Source organism: Canis aureus, chromosome 3 (genome assembly GCF_053574225.1).
Source record: "Canis aureus isolate CA01 chromosome 3, VMU_Caureus_v.1.0, whole genome shotgun sequence".
Lineage (NCBI taxonomy): Eukaryota > Metazoa > Chordata > Mammalia > Carnivora > Canidae > Canis > Canis aureus.
In genome coordinates, this window is record NC_135613.1 from 83,247,189 (window position 1) to 83,269,555 (window position 22,367).

At 53.7% G+C, this 22,367-nt stretch overlaps 1 protein-coding gene and 1 long non-coding RNA gene across 6 annotated transcripts in view; one reads left to right on the plus strand and one right to left on the minus strand.

Moving 5' to 3' along the window:
* The window catches only part of LOC144311517 (uncharacterized), a 49,666-nt gene extending 29,059 nt beyond the window's left edge, over window positions 1-20,607 (minus strand). The window contains exon 1 of one of the 2 annotated variants that reach the window (XR_013377124.1): window positions 18,923-20,607. This is a non-coding gene — a long non-coding RNA (uncharacterized LOC144311517). Of the gene's footprint in view, window positions 1-12,702; window positions 13,353-18,922 lie in introns of those variants that run through there. The other variant, XR_013377123.1, reaches the window with a different exon arrangement.
* FLI1 (Fli-1 proto-oncogene, ETS transcription factor) overlaps window positions 11,597-22,367 on the plus strand; it is a 122,624-nt gene continuing 111,853 nt past the window's right edge. For 2 of the 4 annotated variants that reach the window (XM_077894152.1, XM_077894155.1), the window contains exon 1: window positions 20,235-20,596. In XM_077894152.1, the coding sequence (XP_077750278.1) occupies window positions 20,579-20,596 (18 nt within the window). In that variant the 5' untranslated portion in view covers window positions 20,235-20,578. Of the gene's footprint in view, window positions 11,831-13,099; window positions 13,180-20,233; window positions 20,597-22,367 lie in introns of those variants that run through there. The other 2 variants (XM_077894154.1, XM_077894156.1) reach the window with 2 other exon arrangements.

Here is a 22,367-nt window from a genome sequence, read left to right on the forward strand (position 1 = left end):
AACTAAACAATAAAATCCTAGACAAAAGGCTTGAAACAACACTGCATCAAGGCAGATGTATATGCAAGCACACACATGGAAAGATATTCAAAATGGTTAGTTATCAGGGAAGTGCACATTACACCAAGTGCTCATGTGCTCAGAAGTATTAAAAGCAAGGGGAGCTCTCTAACTTACTGATAAGAATGCAAATGGCACAACCACTTGGGAGAAGAGTTTGGCAGTTTCTTATAAGCTAGATGTTCATTTACTATAAAGACCAAAAATCCCACTCCTATATATTCACCCAAGCAAACTGAAAACTTACATACAACCAAAACCTTGTATACAAACATTTATAGCTTTATTCATAGTCACCAAAAATTGGAAATGGCCTAGATGTCTTTCAGTAGGTGAATGGATCACTAAAACATGGCACATCCATACAATGAGTACTACCAACAATGGAATACTACTCAGCCACAAAAAGGAACACACTACTAGGTCATACACCAACATGAATAAATCTTAAATACACTTTGCCAAGTGAAGGAAGCCAGACCTAAAGGTTACATATTGTGTGATTCCACTTATATGAGATTATGAAACAGGCAAGACTCTGGGGATGGAAAGCAAATCCCAGTGCTTGTCAGGGATTGGGGGTATAAGGAAGGGCAGGACAAGAGAATTTGGGGGTGGTGATGTGATACATCTCTCAGAATCATAGAACTATATGCCACAAAGAGTGAATTTTACAGTATGTAAATTTAAAAACTCAACCCCAGTTTCAGGAGAACCCCAGGTGGAATTCAGACCATGACAATTGAATATAACTGCATTAAAATGGTTGATATAACTATACCAAAAGGTTGAGTAAGAAAGGGGACCTAGTAACTTTGGGAAACTGTGTGTTGACCAAATACTGTAAAGCTAAAAATAAAAAGAACCATATATAAAGAGAAGCAAACCACTACATTTTAGTTGGGTGAATCTGTTTCTCCCAAGGGTATGGATTAGGAATTCCGAAGGGCTTTGTAGGTACACTATGGTTGAACAAATCAGTAAATATCCTGTAGATAATAAGTGCCACATTTCTCATTGTTGGAGACAGAGATTATAAATAAGCAAAGAGGAAATTCCGGGATGAACCCTGTGGCATTGGGTTGGCATTGGAGGTAATGGCATTAACTCAGAGTAAAATATAGAAACAGATTGTTATGGACCATATAATTCATATGTTGAAGTTGTAACCCGGAATGTGACTGTATTTGGAGAAAGGGCCTTTAAGAAGGTAACTGAAGTTAAATGAATCATAAGGATGGGGCCTTCATATAAGATGACTGTATTCTTATAGGAAAAGAGAGAGAAAGAGAGACCATGGCTGTGTGAGGCCATGGACACCTGCCACCCAGGGAGAGAAGCCTCAGAAGAAACCAACCCAGTCAACATCTTAATCCTGTACTTGCAGCTTCCAGAACTGTAAGAAATTTCTGTGTTAAGCCACCCTTTCTGTGCTATTCCATTATGACAGCACTAGCGGACTAGGGCACAGATAGATAAAGAAATATGGATATGTGTGTATATTCCCTTGTTTTGTCTGCTGAGAGGGACTAGAAGCTGTAGCCCCCAGTAGCAAATAGAGCAACTAATCCTCTAATCTTGGTTTCTAAATACATTGTCAATCCAAGGAACTGGGGATCCTTGGGGAAGCAGATAATTCCAGGGCTGGGGTGGGGAAAACAACAAGATAATCCTGAAGCATTGTGTGGTGCCTGAAAGTAAGGAGATGTTAAAGGAAAAAATTCAGACCAGGTGGGTATGGCAAAAAGGATATGGAAGTCAACTTGAAAGAGCTCCCAATGGCCCAGGTCAAACCAGTTGAAATTTGAGCTACAAAATAAATTATAGTAATAGATGGCAATTCAAATAATAAAATAAATATATGTGAGTTCATAGTAATTAAAGAAAGGAGAAAGAAAGTAACAGAGAGGGAAGGAGGAAGAAGAGAGGGAGGGAGGGAGGAAGAGAGAGAGAAAGGCGAAGGAACAACTATTTTTTAAAAAAGAATTCCAATTAATAAATGTAGAAGGGATGAGTGCAATCACCATTAGAACACCACAGTAATTACTGCTTAGGGTGAATTCCACCCTAAATTAATGAGCAAAAGGGTAAGGAAAAATAAGATATTTGCATGATCTCGAAGTATTCATCAAAGAATATACTTGTTAATGGCAAATATCTTCCCCACCATCAAATTCTAGTTAACTGTGAAAAGAAAAAAATGGTAACATTGTAGTGGCGTAACAGGGCCAACACCACTTCGAGCAGTGCTCAAGGACAACATTGCCAGTAATAAGGCATCAATGTCATGGACCCTCCAGGATGACACGCTGTAGAAGGCATGTCACCTCAATGGTATTATCCCCCAAAACACATAACTCTATTTAATCATGGTAAGACTTCAGATAAACCCAAATTGAGAGGCAGCCTACATCATGCCTTACCAATGCTCTTCAAAAATGTCAAAGTCATGCAATGGAAGTAAAGACCAAAGAACTACTGCAGATGGGAAGAGGCTAGGGACCCCTGACAATAAAACACATCATAGGGTCTGGACTGGACCCTGGAACAGAATAAGGATATTGCAGGAAAACCAAGGATGTATGAATAGTCTGAAGTTTAGTTAAGAGTATTGTACTAATGCTAAGTTTTCTCGTTTTTTTATAGAAAATTTTCTTCAGATTTTATTTATTTATTTATTCTTGAGAGACACAGAGAGAAAGGCAGAGACACAGGCAGAGGGAGAAACAGGCTCCCTGTCAGGTACTCAATGCCATACCTCTGGGATCACGACTTGAACGGAAAGCAGATGCTCAACCACTGAGCCACCCAGGCGTCCTCTAATGCTAGGTTTTGATAATGGTACCATGGTTCTGTAATATAGTAACACTAGGAAAGTGGGGTGCATAGGCACGAACTATCTCTCCTATCTTTGCAAGCCTTCCTCCTGGGATGAAAGAAAGGGAAATAGAAAGTAACACTAGGTGTTTTCAACATGGAAGGAGGGGGTACCTAGGGCTCAGCAGGTTAAATACCTGCCTTCAAGTCACATCATGATCCCAGGATCATGTGATCGAGCCCTGAATCAAGCCTCACATTGGGCTCCCTGCTCTTTGGGGAGCCTGCTTCTACCTCTCTCTCTCTCCCTCTTCCCCTCCCCACTGCTCATGCTCTTTCTCTCTCTCTCTCAAAGAAATAAGTCTTTAAAACATATATAAACATAGAAGAAGAGAGAAGTGAGTCATTAAAAATCAGGGAATTGGGACTGATGTGGAGCAACCCCACCATCACTGAAAGGAGATAGAAATTTCAGGAGCCATACTGATAGAAACTCAACAGGGAAATAGAGGATTAGAAGTGCAAAGACTTGAGTCCTAGCCAGGCCCCATGGCTCCCCCTGCAAAGTTTGACCAATTATTTATATAATCATAGATAATGTCTAAAACATGTTACTTAGATAATACATGAGATGATTCTTGACAGATTCAGGTTTCTCATACATGATTCAGTTTCACCATGGAAACGATGGCGATAACAGTAATCACGTTGCTTGATGAAATAACACATTTAAATGTTGCCATGAAAAAAGAAATGATTTCTGTTTCAGATTCTGTTTCTTCATCTGGAAATTGAGCATGGATTTCCCTAGGGTCCGTCCAATCACATGTGACTGTAAGCACCACATGAAATATGTTATACAAATGTTATAATAGCAGAACGAGATGGAGCTTTCTACACACAGTCCTATCTTTCTTTGACAGAGCAATATGAGAAATTTTTCATTAGCACAAGCAATCTTCTCAACAGCACATGTATGAAAAATGGAATAAAATTCACCCTAACGATAAATGCAAGAGGCGGGGAGAGGCGCCTCTTTACAAAAGCATTATTTGTTTATGGAATGTTTCAAAGGTGACACTGTGGAGCCTACAGGAATGCTCCCCTGCTGCATCGAAATGGAACATAGTTTTAATTTTAATATAACCGGTTTAATGGTAGTTGGTCCAGAGAGTATCGCTTTCATCACAGCAGGTCAGCTGAGCATCCACGCAACAGGCATATGCAGAAGGTGTACTTGTGTACGTGTGTTCAAAAAGCAACAACGGGTGGTTTCTGCTCTAGGTTTAGGTGTCAGAAAGCTGTATGAAAAGTGTATCAAAAAAAAAAAAAAAAACCCAATGACCTCCTTCGCCCTAACCCACACCCTGTCTGATCTTCCCCCTGCCCCCCTCTCCCCACAGCAGCAGCAGCAGCAGCTGCGAGGCTGAAATGAGGAAACCTGACATTAGCAGTGTGTTCCCTCCATCCCTGTCCCCAGTGGGGCAGGCAGGAAATGCCAGCCTCCTCACAGGAAAGCCTGTTGTGGTGAGATTTCCCGATTTACTTTATAAATGCAAGAAGGCCAGATACAGCAGGAGATAAGCGCTCAAGATTGCAAATGCTTATCATCGCTCAGGGTTCTGGGCCTCACAGCCATGACCAGTTTCTTCTCTAGAGATGGAAGCCAAAATTCAGTTTGCTTCCAAATCGAAAAGCTTCCCCAACTGAAACATCTGACCATCTGCCCTTGTCGGCCCTTGCGAGAAAACCATTTCAGACAGCTTGCTCAAGTTTGACCATGAGTGATGTTCTCGCCCCAGGAAGGCCTAAATAAAGAGAATCATCTAGGGATGCAGTAAAAAAAAAAAAAAAAAAAAAAAAGATTGGGGTAGCTGGTTCCCCAAGCTAGTAGCTGAAGACGTGGTACCCATTGGACTCTGGTCTCAGCTGACCCAAGAAATTTCCAGTGAGAACTGCTTTTGCACTGCTGGTGCCACTTCTATACAAGGCCTAGCAGAATGAAAAGGACAGAGATCTCAGAAGCACAAGACAGCTAGCTAGCTCAGTGGCTAGCTGAGTCAGAGAAGGGACTGACGGTTCCATCTGAAAGTCAGGCATGCTCCGGTCGCCACACAGGCCGGCCCCTTCTGGGGTCAGAATTTGGAGGGAAGAGTGATAAGGATTGGAAGGGGCATTACACACTTCTTAACTATTTCTTCAAGATCCACTTCATTCCACCCCTCCCTCCCCTACTAGTCTTTTTTTTTTTTTTTCAATAGAACCAAAGCCATCACCCCCAGAAGCAGCAAGTAGGCCTCACAGAGTGGGGAACATAATTCCTTTTCCTGTTGTCCCCACATTACCAATCACGCTGAAGCAATGAGAACCTCACAGTCCAATCCTCTGCTCGTCCCTCGTGGCACTCACGGAGCTGATCTTTTAAAAAGAGAAAGGAAGATTCGGGACAGACCTATGTTCCACTTGCCCCCAGCCAAAAACCTAGGAGACACCTTCCTTCACAAAGTCTGATGTGAAAACGTGTACCGAGAAAATGAAAACACACCCTCCCTCCACTTTTGATCTCTTATCTAGGGAAAGCAGGTTCACTGAGAGGAACTCACAAGGCCGTGAGTCCCCAGTGTTTGTTGTGTTAAGTGGGGGACATTGTTTTATGTTCAGCTATGACGTGCATTGAAGTAATAGTGAGAGACCAAGCTCTCTCTAGGACCCCACTGCGCCCGTCTATCAAAGTTGAGAGTCACCAAAATAAAAATAATAATGACACCTCAGACCAGTATCTCATCAGACCAGTATGGACACAGCATCTCTTCCATCTAGAGGCTGGAAGCACTTGGTCAAAAGCATCTCAATTCTCAAAAAAAACTATCCTTAGGGGTATTACTGGTATCCGTCCTCATTCAAACATGGCCCACACCTCACCCTGCAACTACCACCTCCATTTAAAAAATATACCCCAAAGACCTTTGTGTGGAAGCTAATTGGCATTGGCCCCGCCCCAACTTTTGTCCAGTTTTTTTTTTCCCCCTTTTTTCTTTTTAAAATTGAGGCTATGAAGGCAGGCAGGGGGCAATGAATAAAGCATCTACACTCCATATAACACGCTGCGGTGTCCTTGGTAGCCAGAGTAAGCGTACTTTTACTTCTGTGGCATTTTTCTCAACAGCAACCCAAAGAGTTATTTTGTTTTCAGCGAATACCATCATCCTCCACCTCAAAGCTGAAGCAGACACACTGTCGTCCCACTCCACACAATTATGTTTTGAATCCTTTAAGATCCCGGACTCATTGCCCCCAACACCGCGGTGGTTGTACAGGCAGCTTTGAACTTGATGGATAACATAGTCTTTGCGAACCTTTGCCTTCTCAGAGATAGCAAAGTGATGTTACTCAGGTCCTTCCCAAGACCCACCCTCCTGCCCCCAGCAAATGAATGAATGAATGAATACGTGAATGAATGATTCCATTCTACCAGAAAAAGCATCACCCAACTTGGAACCATACTGGAATTATTTATGAAGGATTGGCACTGGCCAACTTCGACTTCTGTCTAGGTTTTTTTCTTCTCACTTTTAAACAGGAGCAAGGAAGAACAATGTCTCCCAATAACCTAAAAAAATATATAACCGTAGATGAGACTAGTAATATGCTCTTTAAAATTACTAAAATTTAAGCCGGAACGGGGCTCAGGGATTATCTAACAAAATTAATTAATTGATATTCATGAAAAGATAACTTAAGGAAGAGAAAAACTAGCTAAGGGAGTTGAAGGAAAGAATATAATGTATATAAAAATCTTTGGTCTTAAGAGCTCCTCTTTGCCTTAATGCTCAGTCTTATTCATTCTCCAGTAACCTTACCTCTTCATCCACAGTCCTGGGATTTTTTTTTTCCTTCAGAAAGAGAGAGCACTTGAGTGGGGTAGTGGGGTGAGGAGTGGAGAGGGGCAGAGGGAGGGAGAGAATCCCAAGCAGACTCCATACTAAGCACAGGACTTGATCCCAGGATCCTGAGAGCATAACCAGAGCTGAAATCAAGAGTCAGACACTTAGCCAACTGAGCCACCCGGGCGCCCCAGTCCAAGGAAACTTTACATATGTTTGATCTGCAGGTGGAGGTGAGGGATGAATCTGTTAGCTTAGGAGAGGCCCTTTCTCATGCACCTGCTCAGATCATAGATCTCTCCATCCAGCAGTTCTCCATCCTTGCTCTGAATGCTCCTTAGTTTGAACCCCATGCTCCTGCATCCTAAGAGCCTCTGCTACATCAAGAATATGCATGAATGAGTGTGTGTGTGTGTGTGTGTGTGTGTGTGTGTGTGTGTTGGTATGTGATGGGAATCAAAGGACCAGCCCGCTCACACACGTCAGAACCCAAAGTGCCCCAGTCTGACATCTCTTCTCATGGACCCTGTTCTACTCACTGCTTCCATTTCCTGGACTTATCTCCCTGAGCAGATTTCCCACTTCTTCTCTCCTTGTAATTTCCAGGAGCTCAGTCTAGGTTTGCAGCCTGTCAAGGGCTACAAGAGGACACAAATAATGAGAGATAAGGAGCGTGACATCTTGTTGGCTACCCTTTAAAATCTGAAATAGCTTGTTGGAAGAGCAGGAAGCAACTTCCTTCCTTCCTGTCATTAAAAGCAAAAGGGATAGGAAATGTAGAGGACGTTGAAACTCAATGTGATTTAAGTCTTTACTTGGGGTGGAAAGACCAGAAGACTGCTTTATACACAAGGCTACACAGGGCGAAAAACATTGTGGATGTGCAATGAATAGATCTTGATCATCCCAGAGGGTTCCAGAAAAGTTAAATCAAGTGTTTCAGCATTGTCAAGTCTTTTACTCACTTGAGGAAACCAAATCACAGCAAAACACTATTTCCCAGTTGTATTAGTTTGCTAGGGCTGCCAAAATAAATACCAAAGTATTAGTGGCTTAAACAACAGAAATTTATTTTCTTGCTGCTCTAGAAATGAGAAATCCAAGATCGAGGTCCCAGCAGGTGTGCTCACTCCCGAGGCCTTTCTCTTTGGCTTGCAGTTGGTAGCCTCACTGTGCCCACACGTGGTCTGTCTTCTGGGCGCCCACACTCCTGTATACTACTCTCCTGTTCTTATAAGGACACCAGCCCTACTGGATTAAGCCCCCACCCCCACCCCATTTCACCTTATTTACCTCTTTAAAGGCCTCTTCACATGATGCATTAATGTTCTGAATTACTGTTGGGTAGGGCTTTAGCATCAGGGGGACACAGTTCAGCTCATAACACTACTCACCAGGAGCAGAACTAAAACCGGAACCCAAAGTTCCTAACTCTAGAACATTAATTTTCCATTGATCCACATCCTTTCCCAGGTTCCATACTCTCACAGAATTATGGCATATGCTTGTCAGAAGGCATCTCAGGATGATCTAACTGTAGCTCTCTCATTAGCTGGATAAGGAAGCTGGGCCCTAATGGTCTTGCTTGGGAACCATAGAACCCGTGGTGGCACCACCCAGATAAGGACCCAGTCTTCCCCACTGGGAGCCTTGCTTGGATTCCAATCTCCAGCTCTCCTCAACTCAACACCTGAGTCACGTGCTAATGACCAGGCTCTGGATTGCAAATCTATGGCCCGAGGAAGCAGCCTGGTACAGGCTGGCAAGGGAGCAATACCCTAGAGTAAGAAAGCCCCCTCCCCTTCTCCTTTGGAAGCAGTTAGAAGGATAAGCTGGCTTTAATGAGTCTTCCTGCCCCGTCCCCTTCATTCTCTCCTCTCTTAGGCTCCTCCTTATGGCAGCTGTTACCAATTTCAGCAATTTTCTCCTGGCAAATTGAAGGCTCCAGGTGACAAAGGGAGTTGGCTAATATCCTTCTAGAGGATGAGAGAGCCTGGGTCCTAATCCCATCCCACCCCTGCTCCCAGACACGGTGGTTAGGGCTGTAGGCACTCCCCGGGTGGGCATCCACAATCCTCCCAGTGCCCTCGTGTGCACACAAACACGTCCAGCCCTGAGACCCTAGCTGAAAGGGAGTCCAGATCGGGCCTCACTGCATTCTCAGCTCCTCTGCTTTTTCCAGGACCACCAAGATTTTATTATGTGCATGATCCTTGGCGTGAATACCCCTTCTGGGTCTTAAAATTACAGGAAGAGGAAGAAATAAGGAGGCATACATGCATATGTATGCACAGACACTGAAGAGTTTGGTACAAAACTAGCAGAGGACCCCTCCATCAGCCGACCACACCCACGGTGCTTGGGGAAGGGGATGATCTCTTGATCCCCAGTTAAACTATTTATGTAAAAAGGAAACCTATAGGTGAGCACTGATTTCCTCCAACCCTGCAAAGCAGAAAATGAATTAGTACCTGCAGGTGAAATGTTCCTGTCAGTTTTCCCTTAGTAACAACATGATGGCTTGGTTTAGTATCATAGTCCCCTCCTTCCTCATTGTTCAGAAAGAAGAGGCGGAGTTAAATAATTGTCGCACACCGCTACGTGTCTATCTGTATGGACACTGGGTGTCCAGCAGTGGGCAAAACAACCTCAACACCTGCCTTCAGGGAGCTGACACTCTAATGAAGGGAGGCAAATCTTGGGTAGATAGGTCTGCAAATAAGGATGTGATAACTCTGAAACAGAAGAAAGGGTTTGAAATCAGAAGCAGGTACTCAGAGCGATCTCCTAGAAGTCCCCTTCAAGAAGAGAAAAGAGACAGGGGGGTGAAAAGAAAACAATTTCAAATCTCCAACTATCCTGGAAAGAGCCCCTCTTTTTTTTTTTTTTAAGATTTTATTTATTCATGAGAGCGGCAGAGGGAGAAGTAGGCTCCCTTCGGGGAGCCTGATGCAGGACTCGATCCCAGGACCCCGGGATCACACCCTGAGCCAAAGGCAGACCCACCCAGGTGTCCCAGAACTTCTCTTTTGAAAAGCATGACATGTGGGTAGGATGTATTGCCCGACAGAGGGGCACCGTCTGTTTTATTTGTGGTTGTTTGGAATAGCGTGTGTTCCCTTTGGGAGGGAAGACGATCTCTCCCCAGTCCCAGGAACAAAACCAAGGGGGCACTGGCTCCTGTACTTCAGACCCCACCCCTCCCCAAGCTGCCTTGTTTTCCTAAGCAGTGGTCAGGAATGCGCTAGGCGGGGGCGCCTGGCCGGCAGCCCCGAGCCCAGGCAGCCCCAGTCACGGTCCCAGGCTGGCCTTTCACCTCCGAGCTCTCCCGGCTGCTCTTATTAAGCAGCAAAATGTTTCAATATGTTGAGCTTTGGGGGAGGGACGGAGAGAAAAATCGGGATATTGTTGAGAAGGAAATAATGAATAACCCCGCCGCCAGTCTTCATACCCCCCACGTGGGGAGATCTGGGTGATAAGTGTGCTTTCCCCAGAAATGGAATCCTAGCAATTGCTTTTGCTCAGAAATTTCCAGAGCCGGTTGAGGGGTCGGGAGTAGGGGAGGCGGAGAAGAGGGAACAGGTACCACATTAATTTTCTAAGTGTCCAGAACCAAAGCAGTCAGGGGTCTGGGTACCCAAAAAGGAAGGACCAGGAGGGGGAAGCATGAGAAACTGAGGCAATGGGGATCCCCTGGTGGCTCAGCGGTTTAGCGCTTGTCTTGGGTCCAGGGCGTGATCCTGGAGACCCGGGATCAAGTACCACGTCGGGCCCCCCACAGGGAGCCTGCTTCTCCCTCTGCCTGTGTTTCTGCCTCTCTCTCTCTCTCTCTCTCTCTGTCTCTCATGAATAATAAATAAATAAAATCTTTTCAAAAAAAGAAATTGAGGCAATGAATTCTCAGAGGTAACACAGCTGTGGTTTTGTTCTGATGAACTGACACATTCTCTACCCTTACCTGTCACCCCCACTTCCCCCCCAACCCAACCCAACACACTCGAGGGCTCTGGGCAGGGGCCTGGTGAGCAGCCCTGGTTACGGGAGACTTGGGAGCAGGGAAGTCAAGGGTGTGAAAACCACCGGCCAGCCAGGGAGAGAGCACACAGGCAGCTCATCCGCAAGGCAAGGCAAGGCCCTGCTGTTATGTGCAGAACAGCCCTAGGATTGGGCAACTAAAACAGCAAATGTGGGCACGTTCACAGAAATCTGAGCCCCATTCGAGACTAGGTCTTGCATTGAAGAAATGAGCTAGGATTCCAAAATTTAAAACAAAACAAAACACAAACTCGAGGACCCAGAAAGGACTCTGAATGAGGGTGTTGTTAAATGTGTTTTAAAATTGAAATTCCATGACAGGGCCGCTTCTCTGACCTTTGCAAATCCCCTTGCTCTTAGAGATGCTGCCTAGAAAACATGGATCCGAAAAGGATGTATGCCAAGGAAAGTCCAAATAAGGGAAAAAGTCACCTTTAAGTAAGATGAACCTAAGGACTTGCAAAATCAAAGAGGACTTCTGTCACAGTGTTTAAGTCTGAGAAATAATTATTTGCATGGCAATCATGTAAACCTCATCAAATAAAAGAAGGCCTGGGTCTCAGTGTCTCCTCTTGGCTTCCCATTTGTGGTATGTGTGTGGTTCCCTGGGTTCCTTGACATTTCCCAGCAACACCGTGAGGTTTCTGGAAAAGCAGCTAGGGGCAGATGGGTGGCTGTCTATTAGAACAATTCATCAGACGGCAGTTGAAATATTGATAAGAAAACGGAAATCAAATTAAAAGACGGGAAAAGAGAGAGGAAGGGGGAGTGGGATGAAGAGAGGCGTCACGGAGGAAAGCTGCAGGGCGCGCAGACCAACGAGTGGTTTCTACAGCCCCCCAGCTCCTGCAGGGACTGAGGCTGGCTGTCTGGATGCGCGCTGCAAAGAAAGGCACACTCGGACTCTGGGCAGCCAGCAGGTTTAATTCGGCTTCACGGATCGGATCGGGGGCTCCGGGCGCAGAGAATTAGCACCCAGTGCTCCAAGATCCTGGAGCCAGCTCCTGCTGGCTGAGCAGGAAAGGGTGTCTAAGGTGAGCGCGCGAGCCGAGCGTGGGGGACCTCTGGGGGAATGCAGGGTGGTGGCAGCGCCTTTCTCTCCCCTGCCGGGCTGCCTGTTCCAGTTGCAGCCGGGAAATGCTTTCTGGGGCTCTTTCTTTCTCTCATTCTCCCCCTGGAGCTTTCTTTTCTCTCCTTTTTTTTTTTTCTTTTATCCTCTCTCTCTCACTTTCCTGGCAAAGTGCACTCCAACTTTCAAAGAAAATGGGGGACAGTCTCAGCAAGGACCTGGGGTAGAGGCAGGGCACGGGAATCTAGGAGCCCAAAGGAGCATACCTGGTCCCTGAACTCGTGGATGTGTGTTGTGGCTTCAGGAGCCAAAAAGCTGGAATTTGTTAGTGGGGAGAAAAGTGCTTTATCAGAAACACATTGGCTGCCGGAGAAGCTGCACGCTGCCACGTTAAAGATGGTTTAAAAAGAAGGAAGGGAAGAGGGGAGAGACAGCCGCCAGACTTGGCAGGGCAGGGAGAGGCTCACGCAGAGGCACCTGGCGTCCTAGGGTGGTTTTTGCACCCGCCAGCCCAAATATTCAGACTTCAGACACCATCTCCTCTGCCACTCGAAATGAGACTGCGTCATTCATTGTCTTTGTCTCTGCCATAAAACTATTTTCTTGAAGAAGCAGGGGCTGAGGGAAAGGGCCTCCCTAGATCTCCAGAACCTTCAGCCAGTCTTCTTCCCCAGGCAGTCCACCAGCAGGGAAGAGGGGGGGCAGCTGGACACTGGTGGGTTCCAGGGGTAGCAGAAGAGCCAGGCAGATCTGTGTCCTGAGAGCCTGAGCTGCAAAATATCTGTTCCCTGGGGCCTGGGGCCTGGGGCCTGGGGCTGCCTCCCAGGGGAGACCTACCTCTATCCCGGCAGCCGGCAGGGGCAGCGTTCTCTCTTCTGGCTGCGACGACCCCAGTGTCCGCAGGTGTGAAACTACCCCGGCCTGGGGGAAATGGGTGTCTCCCCCTGTGGAGAGGGGAGGGTTGCAGGTCTGTGGGAAGGAGACCCAATGACGTGAGCTGGCTCTCAACCTTCACCATCTCCTAGCCTGCGGTCTGGAGGCAGAGGCGCAGGGCGGGTGTCCAGCACCTAAACCATTCGGATCCTCCTTGCAGACCCAGGCGGAGCCCAGCCTCGCAACTCCCCGAGTCTTCTCCCTTTGAATTTCTCCTTCATCACCAACCCCCACCCCGACCCCCCACCGGCTCACCCGTGTGGGGAGGTACCGTCGGGTCACTGAGGTTTCTCCTACCCAGGTTGGTTTCGCGGCCTTCCCGACCTTCCTCACCAACCGAGGATGTTTCAGACAGTCCCCGACACATCGTCTTACGTCAAGGTAAGACATGACAGCGCCTTTAAACAGGTAATGACCCCCAGCCCCCTCTGCCATCGGGGCCTACGGGCCCTCCCCGGGGGAAAGGACGTGGAGGGTCCGCGGGCGTGTCCGGAGCCTGGGGCGCTCCCGATGGGTCGTAGGAGGGTGGCACGCAGACCCTCGGGCATCCTTGGTTGAGGAGGACCGTTTGGGAGACTGAAGGTGGGCAGGGCGCCCAGACGCCAGGCCCGGGACCGCGCGCCAGGGTGGGACTCCAGGGGCCCTGCGCTCGCGCCGCTGGCGCACGGCGGGTCTCAGGGTGGGGGCCTGTGCGCGGGTGTGCGCGGGTGTGCGCGGGTGTGCGCGGGTGTGAGCACGCCCCGCGCTTCTCCCACCGCTTCCAGGCCCCGTGCGTCCTCAGGCCCACCTTCCCTGGCCCCACCCGCCCCTCCCGAGCGCAGAGCGCGATCTCTGCCGACGGATCGGACGTGTTCTTCACTCACAACAGTTCCCAAGAATGTAAACAAGCCGGGGCCGGGACATCTGGGTTACACGTTCAAATGAAAAGCAACCCCAGGGGGCGGGGCTGGGGGTGCCCGGGGTAGGGACCCGGCGCGACCTCCCTCCTTCCGGGTAGCCCCGGGAGCGCGGCGGCTGCGAGCCTCGAGCCCCTGCAGCGGGAGGAGGAAGGGCGCGCCGAGCGGCTGCAAACCGACGGGTCGGGTCCCGGCCCCGCCCCCGCCCCGCCCCCGCCCCCGCCCCAAACCCCGCCCCCGGTGCCCGCGCGGAGCTCCCCCTGCGTCCGCGACCGCAGCCCCGGGTGGGGGGGACCGTGTGCCCGCACGTGGCCGCCTCCGTGGGGTGCGACCCTCCGGAAGCGCCGCTTTGGCGTGCAGCCCTCCTCCCATTTCTCTAAAGGGAAATTTGTTGACACAAGGTGGCACCCCCCCCACCCCCTCCCGAGGTCTAAAGGAGTTTTATAGCCACTTTGGGAGCCCGGGTCCTGGAGCCCCGGCGAGTACGAAGGGTTCCATCTGCAGTGAATCAATGAACAATAAGTGAATCAGTGTATCGGCGACAATCAGTGGATGGACGGCCGGCCGGACGGCGGCCAGGACTGGGGGACGAAGGCGCGCTGGGGTTCGTGGAGCCCAGTTTTCCCGGGAGGTTAGGCCGGGGCCCCTCCCACCCCCGCCAGTCCCAGGACCTGAAGCCAAGGGCGCTCTCGCTTCCAGCTCTGCCCCCGAGGCTGCAAGTGGCCCCGCGCGGGGAGCTGCAGTATCCCTCCCACCGCGGCCCCCCCCACCCCCCCCCGAGGTCTGCACCCACCCGGGGACCCCAAACCTCGGGGATGGCGAGCCCCAGAGGGGCACGTGGGAGCCCGGGAGACCCACCCAGGCCGAGGGTCGGGGGCAGAGCGGGCCGGCCCTGGAGAGCGGAGCGCCCGGAGTGGGCAGGAGGGCGAGGGGAGCGAGCAGTCTAGGAGCTGCCCGCCGCCAAAGGAGCCGCTCGCCGCAGGAGCTCTTTTCAAGGGGGAAAAAAGGGATTTTTCAGCAGCCACAAAGTTTGTATTGTTGCACAAAGGGGTGCATTGATGGCGGCGAAAGGTCTGCGTAGCGGGGACAATCTTGGGTCTGTTCCTCCGGCTCCCTACATCGACCATTTGCCAGAGGGGCGCAAACAGTCCCCGGCTGCCAAGCCCCTGCCGCGGCGCGTCGGGAACCCGGCTCCGAGGCTGTAGACGAACACCCCGCGGGCCCAGGCGCCCAGGCCCGGAGCCTGCAGCCAGCCGAGCGGCCCAAGCCGCCAAGGGTGCCCACTGCACGCGGCCGCGACCTGGGTTCTGAGAACCCGCAGGGGCCTCGGGGAGGTGCCCGCAGGAGGGCGCTGAGGGCGGGGCGAGGCTGGAAGGAGCAAGGGAAAGGGCCAGAGGGAACCCGGGTGACTCCAAGACAGGGACGGCGCAGCGGGTGAATAGTGGTGGCGACTTGAATTCAGGTCGCCCTCGCCCCTGCCAGGCCCCGTTCTGAGCATCGCATTTGTGCTGACTCACTTAATATTACTAACAACCCTAGGAGGTGATCCATTTTGCAGATGAGAAACTGAGGCCTTGACAGGTTAGCAGCTGGTAAGGGGCGGAGCCACGATACTATTAATAATGGCAGATTCGTGCTCAGGTTTGCGACAGCCCTGGGAGGGTTAGGTCCCCATTACAACCCCAAGGTACGGGTGAGGACACTGAGGCACAGAGAGGTCAGGGAACTCGTTTGAGGCCACGGAGCTGGGACGTGCAGAGCAGGAATTCAAACCCCAGGAGCCGTTTTCTCAGTGAGCCTTCCGACCTGGACGGTCAGCTGGCAGATATGGGGCGGAGGACGCGGGAGACCCCGCGGAGCCATCCTGGCCCCCAGAGCAAGGAGGAGCGCAAGGCGGGAGGCCACGCGCGCGCCCCACCCCGCCCGGCGGGGTCCTCCACTTTCCAGACCTCTCCTCGCTCCCTCACCACCTGGCCTGCCTTCAGCCCGTGCTGAACCGGGGCGAGACCCCCCTCCACCCCACACACCAGACCAAAGGAGGCTTATGGCCCTAGAATGTGCGCAGCGACACGGCCCAGGGGCAGCATCTGGCCGGCAGGTCCTGCAGCGGCGCTTCAAGGACGCAGGTCTGTACTCGGAATAAATGCCGTTTGGGGCGCCGGGAGGCCGGGCGGACGGAGAGGGGAGAGGCTGAAACTCTCCCTCCCCCGCCTGCCCCCACCCCTACCCCCGGGCCGCGGGTCCAGGCGCCGCCGCCCTGGGTGAGAGTCCCGGCACCTGGCTGGTCTCCACCTCTCGTCCGCCTGCGCTCTCTGGCCGGCCCCGGGCTCCCTCGGGATCTCCCCGTCGACGCCGCGTGGTCTGGGGACCCTCGGGGCGCACGGACCCTCCCCCAGCCGGGCCCGCGGCCCCCGGCCTCCCGCCGCCGCGGCCTCCCACGTAGCGCCCTGAACCCGCTCAGCGCAGAGGCGGGAGCGAGCGTGGGGAGCGGGCAGGGCGAGCAGAGGCTCTAAATCTTCCTTCAATCTGTGAGTAGATGAAGTCTGAGAAACAAATTCAAAGCAGGCGCGCCTGCAGAGCCTTCCTGCAGAAATATTCCCCGGCATTCAAGCGCATCCAGGGGCGGCTCGAGCAGCCTTGTTTGGCTAAGGTCAGACGAGACTCGAGTTCTCCAATAAAAATAAATCTCAAATTAATTATGGCCTCGAGCGAGGGGCCAGACACTTGAAGCCGAAGTTGTGCAGTCTGGGATTTTGGCGCTCGCTCGCCCGTCCCTCCCCCGCCCCCCCTCCGCGCCCCCTCCCCCCTACTCTCTTCCCCCCCCCCCTCCCTGCACTGCCTGCACTGCCCGCGCTGGACCCGGGTTGGGGGGGCGGTGGGGAGGGATGGAAGGATCCGCCCGGGACGCTCCGCCAGGCCGGGCATCCTTCGGGGTTCCCAGTGTCGGAGTCCCGGGATCCGAGGAGGCACCCCGCGGCCTGGGCTCCGAGCGTCGCGCCCTCCCACCCCCAACCTGGGCCGAGACCAAAGCAGCCCAGGAAGTCGCGCCTGGAAAGTCTTGACCGGGTCAAAAGGGCTGACATTGAGCGAGCCAAGACACGTTTCACCCAGCCGCTCCCCTCCCGGGGGGAAGCAGGACTTCCGCGGCTTTGAAAATACTGTCAAGTGCGGACGGTGCGAGGCCAGTCGTCCCACCCAAGTCCCAGCGAAGATGCTCGACAGACGAATGTCTCCCAAACAGTCGCTTTCTGTCTGGACGTGGACGTGCTTTCTGTCTGTAGGGGACCCTACAAATGGGTCATCAATTGGGTTCCCTCCCTACCCACCTAAGTAACTTTTGTTTTAAATGCTGGCCCGGCCCCCCCGCGGGCTGCCAGCGCTCCCTGACTTGACAGCCAGTCCCGGCTGGTGGAAGGAGCACCGGTGGCCGCAGGCACCGGCTCCCTGGTCCCCAGCCCTGCCCAGTCTGGGAAAGGCGGGCGGACAGTCTCTAGTGAGCCAGGAAAGAGGGTGTGTGCCAGTGTGTGGGCTGGGGTAACCAGTCCCCAGCTAAGCTAGGAGAAGGGAGAAGGAAGAGGGGGAGAGGGGAGAGAGAAAGGGGAGGGAGAGAGAAGGGGAGCTGTTCCACCTCCCCAACTCAAAGACAGTTTTCATTTGCAGCGGGCCTTACCACAGGCTCTCTATCAATTTGTCTCAATGCAAACATTCAAAATATTCTCTTTGGCTGCTCGTGAAAACAATGTGAGCTGCCAGGATCAAACCATCTTTCCAGATGTCTGGTGGTAACCACATGAAACAGGGCAGACTTGTTTACTGTTGTGTTTGGTTAGGGCTTTTTCCCCCTTCGGGATTTAAAATAGAAGCAGCAGCAGGAGTTGAGCGTCAAACCCAAAGTTACATAAGTGGGGCAAACTTGCCCACCAGCCGGTCAGGATGGGGTGGAGGGAGTCTCGAATCCCTCTGAGAGCTGCGGTTCCCAGTTGGGGTGGGGGGTGGGTCCTTCTTTCTGGGTGGAGGGCCATGTGAGTGGACAGGAGCTCCTCATGGTGGGGCTGGTAAATAGCAAAAGGCATGGCGCCAGTGCCAGTCAGTGAGTCACGAAGGGGTGACAGTCATGCCAATGCCAGCCTCTCCCCCCTCCCCATCTTCAAAGTTACGAAACTGTCATAGCTTTGGTTTCCCAGGGAGAAACAGAGAGTGCTATTGAGTCCCACAGCTAACACAGGACGGCAAGTGCTCATTTTAATGTAGTTTCACATTGAGCAACTCGCAATGGGAGAGGCAGCGCCTGCAAAAAGGAGTTTGGGGGTGCTCGGGGTGTGGGGGTGGCGGTACTGACCAGTGCAGTGAAGATAATAATACGCTCTTTGCCAGGCCTCATAGGAGTTGGGAAGAGAAACCTAGCCAACGTTTGTTGCTGCAGAGGTGCCTTCTCAAGCACTAGGAGGGTCGTGCAAGGAAGGGGGAGTGGAGCACTGGTGTGGGGTGGCCATTAACAACCTCAGTGTTTGCCCAGGACCAGGAAGGGGGCCTCCCGGTGGTGAAGTTGGAATCCCTTCTGCCTGAAAGAGGGGCAATGTGGCTGGGGGTGCCGGGTTTCTGGCCAGGTCCGGGTGGGAAGCGGTCTCCCCGCACCCTCCTGAAAGCCCTGTTGTCGTTTGAAGGTCGGCAGAGTCTGGGCTGAAAAGGAAACAATTTGGGGTTTGAAAGGATGTAATTCATTCTTCCTTTCCCTTTAACCTCTTTCCTCTCTGGAAAGCATGTGGAAAAGCTGAAGGGAAGAGTGAGAGGGCAGGCGGCCGGCCGCGGGGAGGAAAGGGTTAAGCCTGATTTCTTTTAATTGAACTCCAGAACTGGTGGCCCCAGGCAAAGGGGGGGACTGACCCCGCTAGCGGTAACCAGATGTGGCTGTCCCAGGGGAGCCCCGGAGCAGACCCCTGGATTGAGAAGCAGACAGGAGGTGGGGGGGGGGTCGGCCCGGCCCCCATCCCACCCCCCACCCCACCCCCACCCCACTCCCCCATAAGCACACCGAGTCTCAATTGCTGGCAGGCTACACTCGCCACTCCAGGTCTGGTCACGTTCAGACCCGCGTCTGTATTCGAACCCAAAATTGGAGCTGAATTGATGAGACTAATTTCGAGAGGGGGGTGGGGGGCGGGCGGGAGGGAGGCGAGCTAGCTTTCTGGCTCAATCGCTCCAGAAGAAATAAAGAATTAATAAGTCACCTTTTTTCGCTGCTGTGGACACCCTTTTGAATTTTTTTTTTCCTTTCCAATTGATTCGGATCTCCTCTGGATTTTTTTTTCCTCCTTCCCCGGGTGGACTCTTAAATAAAACTGAAAAAGTCCAAAGCGTGGTCTGGAGAGCGTGGACAAGGTAACCTGTTTTGGAGGTTGGGGAGAAGGGAGTCAGGCCGAGAGCGCCCGGAGGTGTGGTGGTGGTGGTGGGGGGGTCCCCTCGCTGAGCCCGGACTCCGGAGGCTGCCCCAGCCCGGGCGATCGGCGGCGGCGCTGCAGGGGGACCGCGGGGAGGTCTCCGGGTGGCGGGGGCCGGCCAGGCTGGCCTCCCGGCTGGGTGGGGGTGATGGTCCCGAGCACTGACCCCGGGGGCTCACGGTGGGGGCGCAGTCTGAGTCTGTGCGGCGATCTTGCGTGCTGCGCCCTGGAGACCTGCTGACCAGTGTGGAGGCGACGTGCTGCGGTTTCTTGGGGCGCTGAGTAGCGCTGCCTGGGGGGGCTCTGGCCGGGCGCCGGGACCCGGGCCGTCTGGTCCAGGTAAAGCGCCTGGGGTCTGCCCCTAGTCGGCGCGGGTAGGTGGCCCGGGGTGCCGCGGGTCCCGGCCCTGGGCGGGCGCCGGGAGCTCTCCAGGAGCGAAGGGCCGGGACGCGCTGCCCCGGGGGCGCCCTGCTGCTAACAATGCGCGGGGAGCCGGGTCCGCGTCCCCGACGGCGGGGTCCTTCCGAAACCGCCCCGAGTCCGCGTCGGCAGCCGAGGGCCCCGGTGGAAAAACTCCCATTGGATGCTTTTCTTTTTTTCTTTCTTTCTTTTTTTTTTTTTTTTTTTTTAATGGTTGGTTTGCTTCGGTCTGAGTCGAGATCTTCCAGGGCTGTAGGCTCCAGGTTATCCCCAGCCCGAGTAAACTCTCCCCCCCCCAACACCCCACCCCACCCCCAATAAGTTTGCCTCCGGCTGGAAAAAGCATTAATGAACGTATCTGTGGGAAGAAACGGAAAGTGAATGAGTCAGGAGGGCCACCTTCGGCCAACGGCCCCGGGAAAAGGAAGGAGGCCAAAGGCGCTTGGTTTTGGACTTTGGGGGAAGGTGTTGGGGGCGGGTGGGTGCAGACTGCGGGAATCAGGGCGCGGGCGCCGGGCGTGGACGCCGGCATTGTTCCCAGCTCGCCCTTATCTCCCAGGAGCAAGTATCCTGTGTGCGCCGCGCATGAATGTATCTGGGCATCTCCGGGTGTATTTATATAGTGTGTGTGTGTGTGATGCGAAAAGCAGGACCAGCAGAGGGGAGGAAGAGGGGGTGTGGGGGGAGGGAAGACGAGGGAGAGCAGAGGGGAGAGGAGAGGAGAGCGCGAGACAGAGAGAGAGAGAGAGAGAGAGAGAGATAGGACTTCCTCCCCGATTCGCAAAGTGAAGTCACTTCCCAAAATTAGCTAAAAAAAAGTTTCATCCGGTTAACTGTCTCTTTTTCGCTCCGCTACAACAACAAACGTGCACAGGGGAGCGAGGGCAGGGCGCTCGTGGGGGGCACGCAGGGAGGGCCCCGGGCGCCAGGGAGGCCGCGCCGGGCTAATCCGAAGGGGCTGCGAGGTCAGGCTGTAACCGGGTCAATGTGTGGAATATTGGGGGGCTCGGCTGCAGACTTGGCCAAATGGACGGGACTATTAAGGTAAGCGATGCGGCGGCGGGCGCGGGAGCGGCGGGGCCGGCCGGGGCGGCGGGCGGCGGGCTCGGCGCGGGGCGCGGGGCGCGGGGCGCGGGGCGCGGGGTCCCGGAAGACGTGGCCCTCGCCCTCCCTTCCGCGCCCCGGCTTCGCGCCGGCTCCTCCCGCGCCCCGGGGGCGAGCCTCACGCGCGGGGGCGACCGTCCCGGCGCCCGGCAGACAGCGATCCCCCCACCCCCTGCACCCACCCCCCCTCCAGCCTCCACCCCCCGCACCCCTCGCCCCAAGCCGCGCCCGGTCCCCCCCCTACGCGCAGCGGGCCGGGCTGCGGGCGGGGGTCGCGCTAGCACCGGGGACCTCGGGGGCGGATCCAAGCCGGGGGCCGCAGACCTCCGGGCCGCCGCTCCCGCCGGGCGGGCTGGGCGCCTTGGCCCCGGCGCTGGGCACTGGCCGGGCGGCCGGCTTCCTCCTGCCCGAGGCCGACGGCGAGCCGGGGGCGGGAGCTGCAGCCGCCAGCAGCTCGGGGCCCCGCGGGGAGGGCCCTGGGCGGGCAGGCGGCTGGGTTGCAGGCGGGTCGGGGTGCAAGTGAGCGTGCTTGGGGTCCGTCTGCGCGGGCTGCTCCACTTGGAAGTGCCTGTTTACATGTCAGCGCGGGCTGGTTTCCCTTCCTCTTGGTACTGGTGCTGCCGGGCTCTGCGCCTCCCCCGGACTGACGGGCCCGCCCCGGCGCTCCGCCGCGGGCAGGGGACCCCTCCGCGTCCGGCTCTGCGTCCGGCTCTGCGCCGCTGCCCCGCGCCCCGGGCCGGCTCTGCGCCCCCGGGAGCGCTCCGCGGGCTGCCCAGAGGGGGTCCCGCGCCCGGCCGAGCCCGCGGCCCCCGCGCCCGCCCTGCAAATCCACCCCCACCCCACCCCGCATCCTCACCCCACACCTCACGCCCGGCTCTAAGGTGCAAAATGCAGCCCAGAGGGATGGATGAGGGTCTGGGTTTCGCATCAGACTTGAGGGCTGTTGCTTGCCTGGCTCCTCCTGGAAGCGGGAAGTGGGACCAGGAGCAGAGAGGAGGGACACCCCCTAAGGTGACTGGCCTCCGAGGACCGAGAGGAATGAATGGGACCGGGAGTCGGCTTCCAGGCTGTCCCGCAACACCAAGCAGGGCTCAGTCTGGAAAAACTATTAGGCTGGTGAGTGGGGACCGGCCCAGCCCGCCATTCCCCAGAACCCAGAGGCATCAACGGCTCGCTCGCTGGCTCGCTGGGGGCTGAGCTCAGAGGAGACTAAGATGTTGTGCTTGGAGAATTTAAGAGATTTTTATCATTCGGGTGGAGTCGTGGTTTTTATTTTCTAAGGTTTTTTTCGGAAAGTCTGAAACATGCTGACTTAGGTAAAAGGCACCAACAGAAGGAACTTGAAAATCTGGAGATGAGATAACTGATTGTACTGGGTTAAGGGGAGCCTGCGTGAGTCTGGGTTCCTCCAGTTTCAAGTGTGAGGGGGTGAGGGGCCAGCGTGCCTCTGGCCAGGGTGGAGGTGGCCACTGGCCCGTCATGCCTGTTTCTCTTGGTGCTGGTGTGTGCCTGCTGGTGGTGTCTTGTGTATCCCTGGTTTGGTAAAAGGATGCTCCGCTCTAGAAACACCCGCCCCCCACCCACACTTAGGATACTTGCCACTTACCCAGAAGCACTCCCTCTGATCCGGAAGGGTGGTAAGATGGCTCCAGGGTCTCGATGTGGACACCCTAAGGAGAAGTGAAGCAATATCTCCATGATACTCAGACCT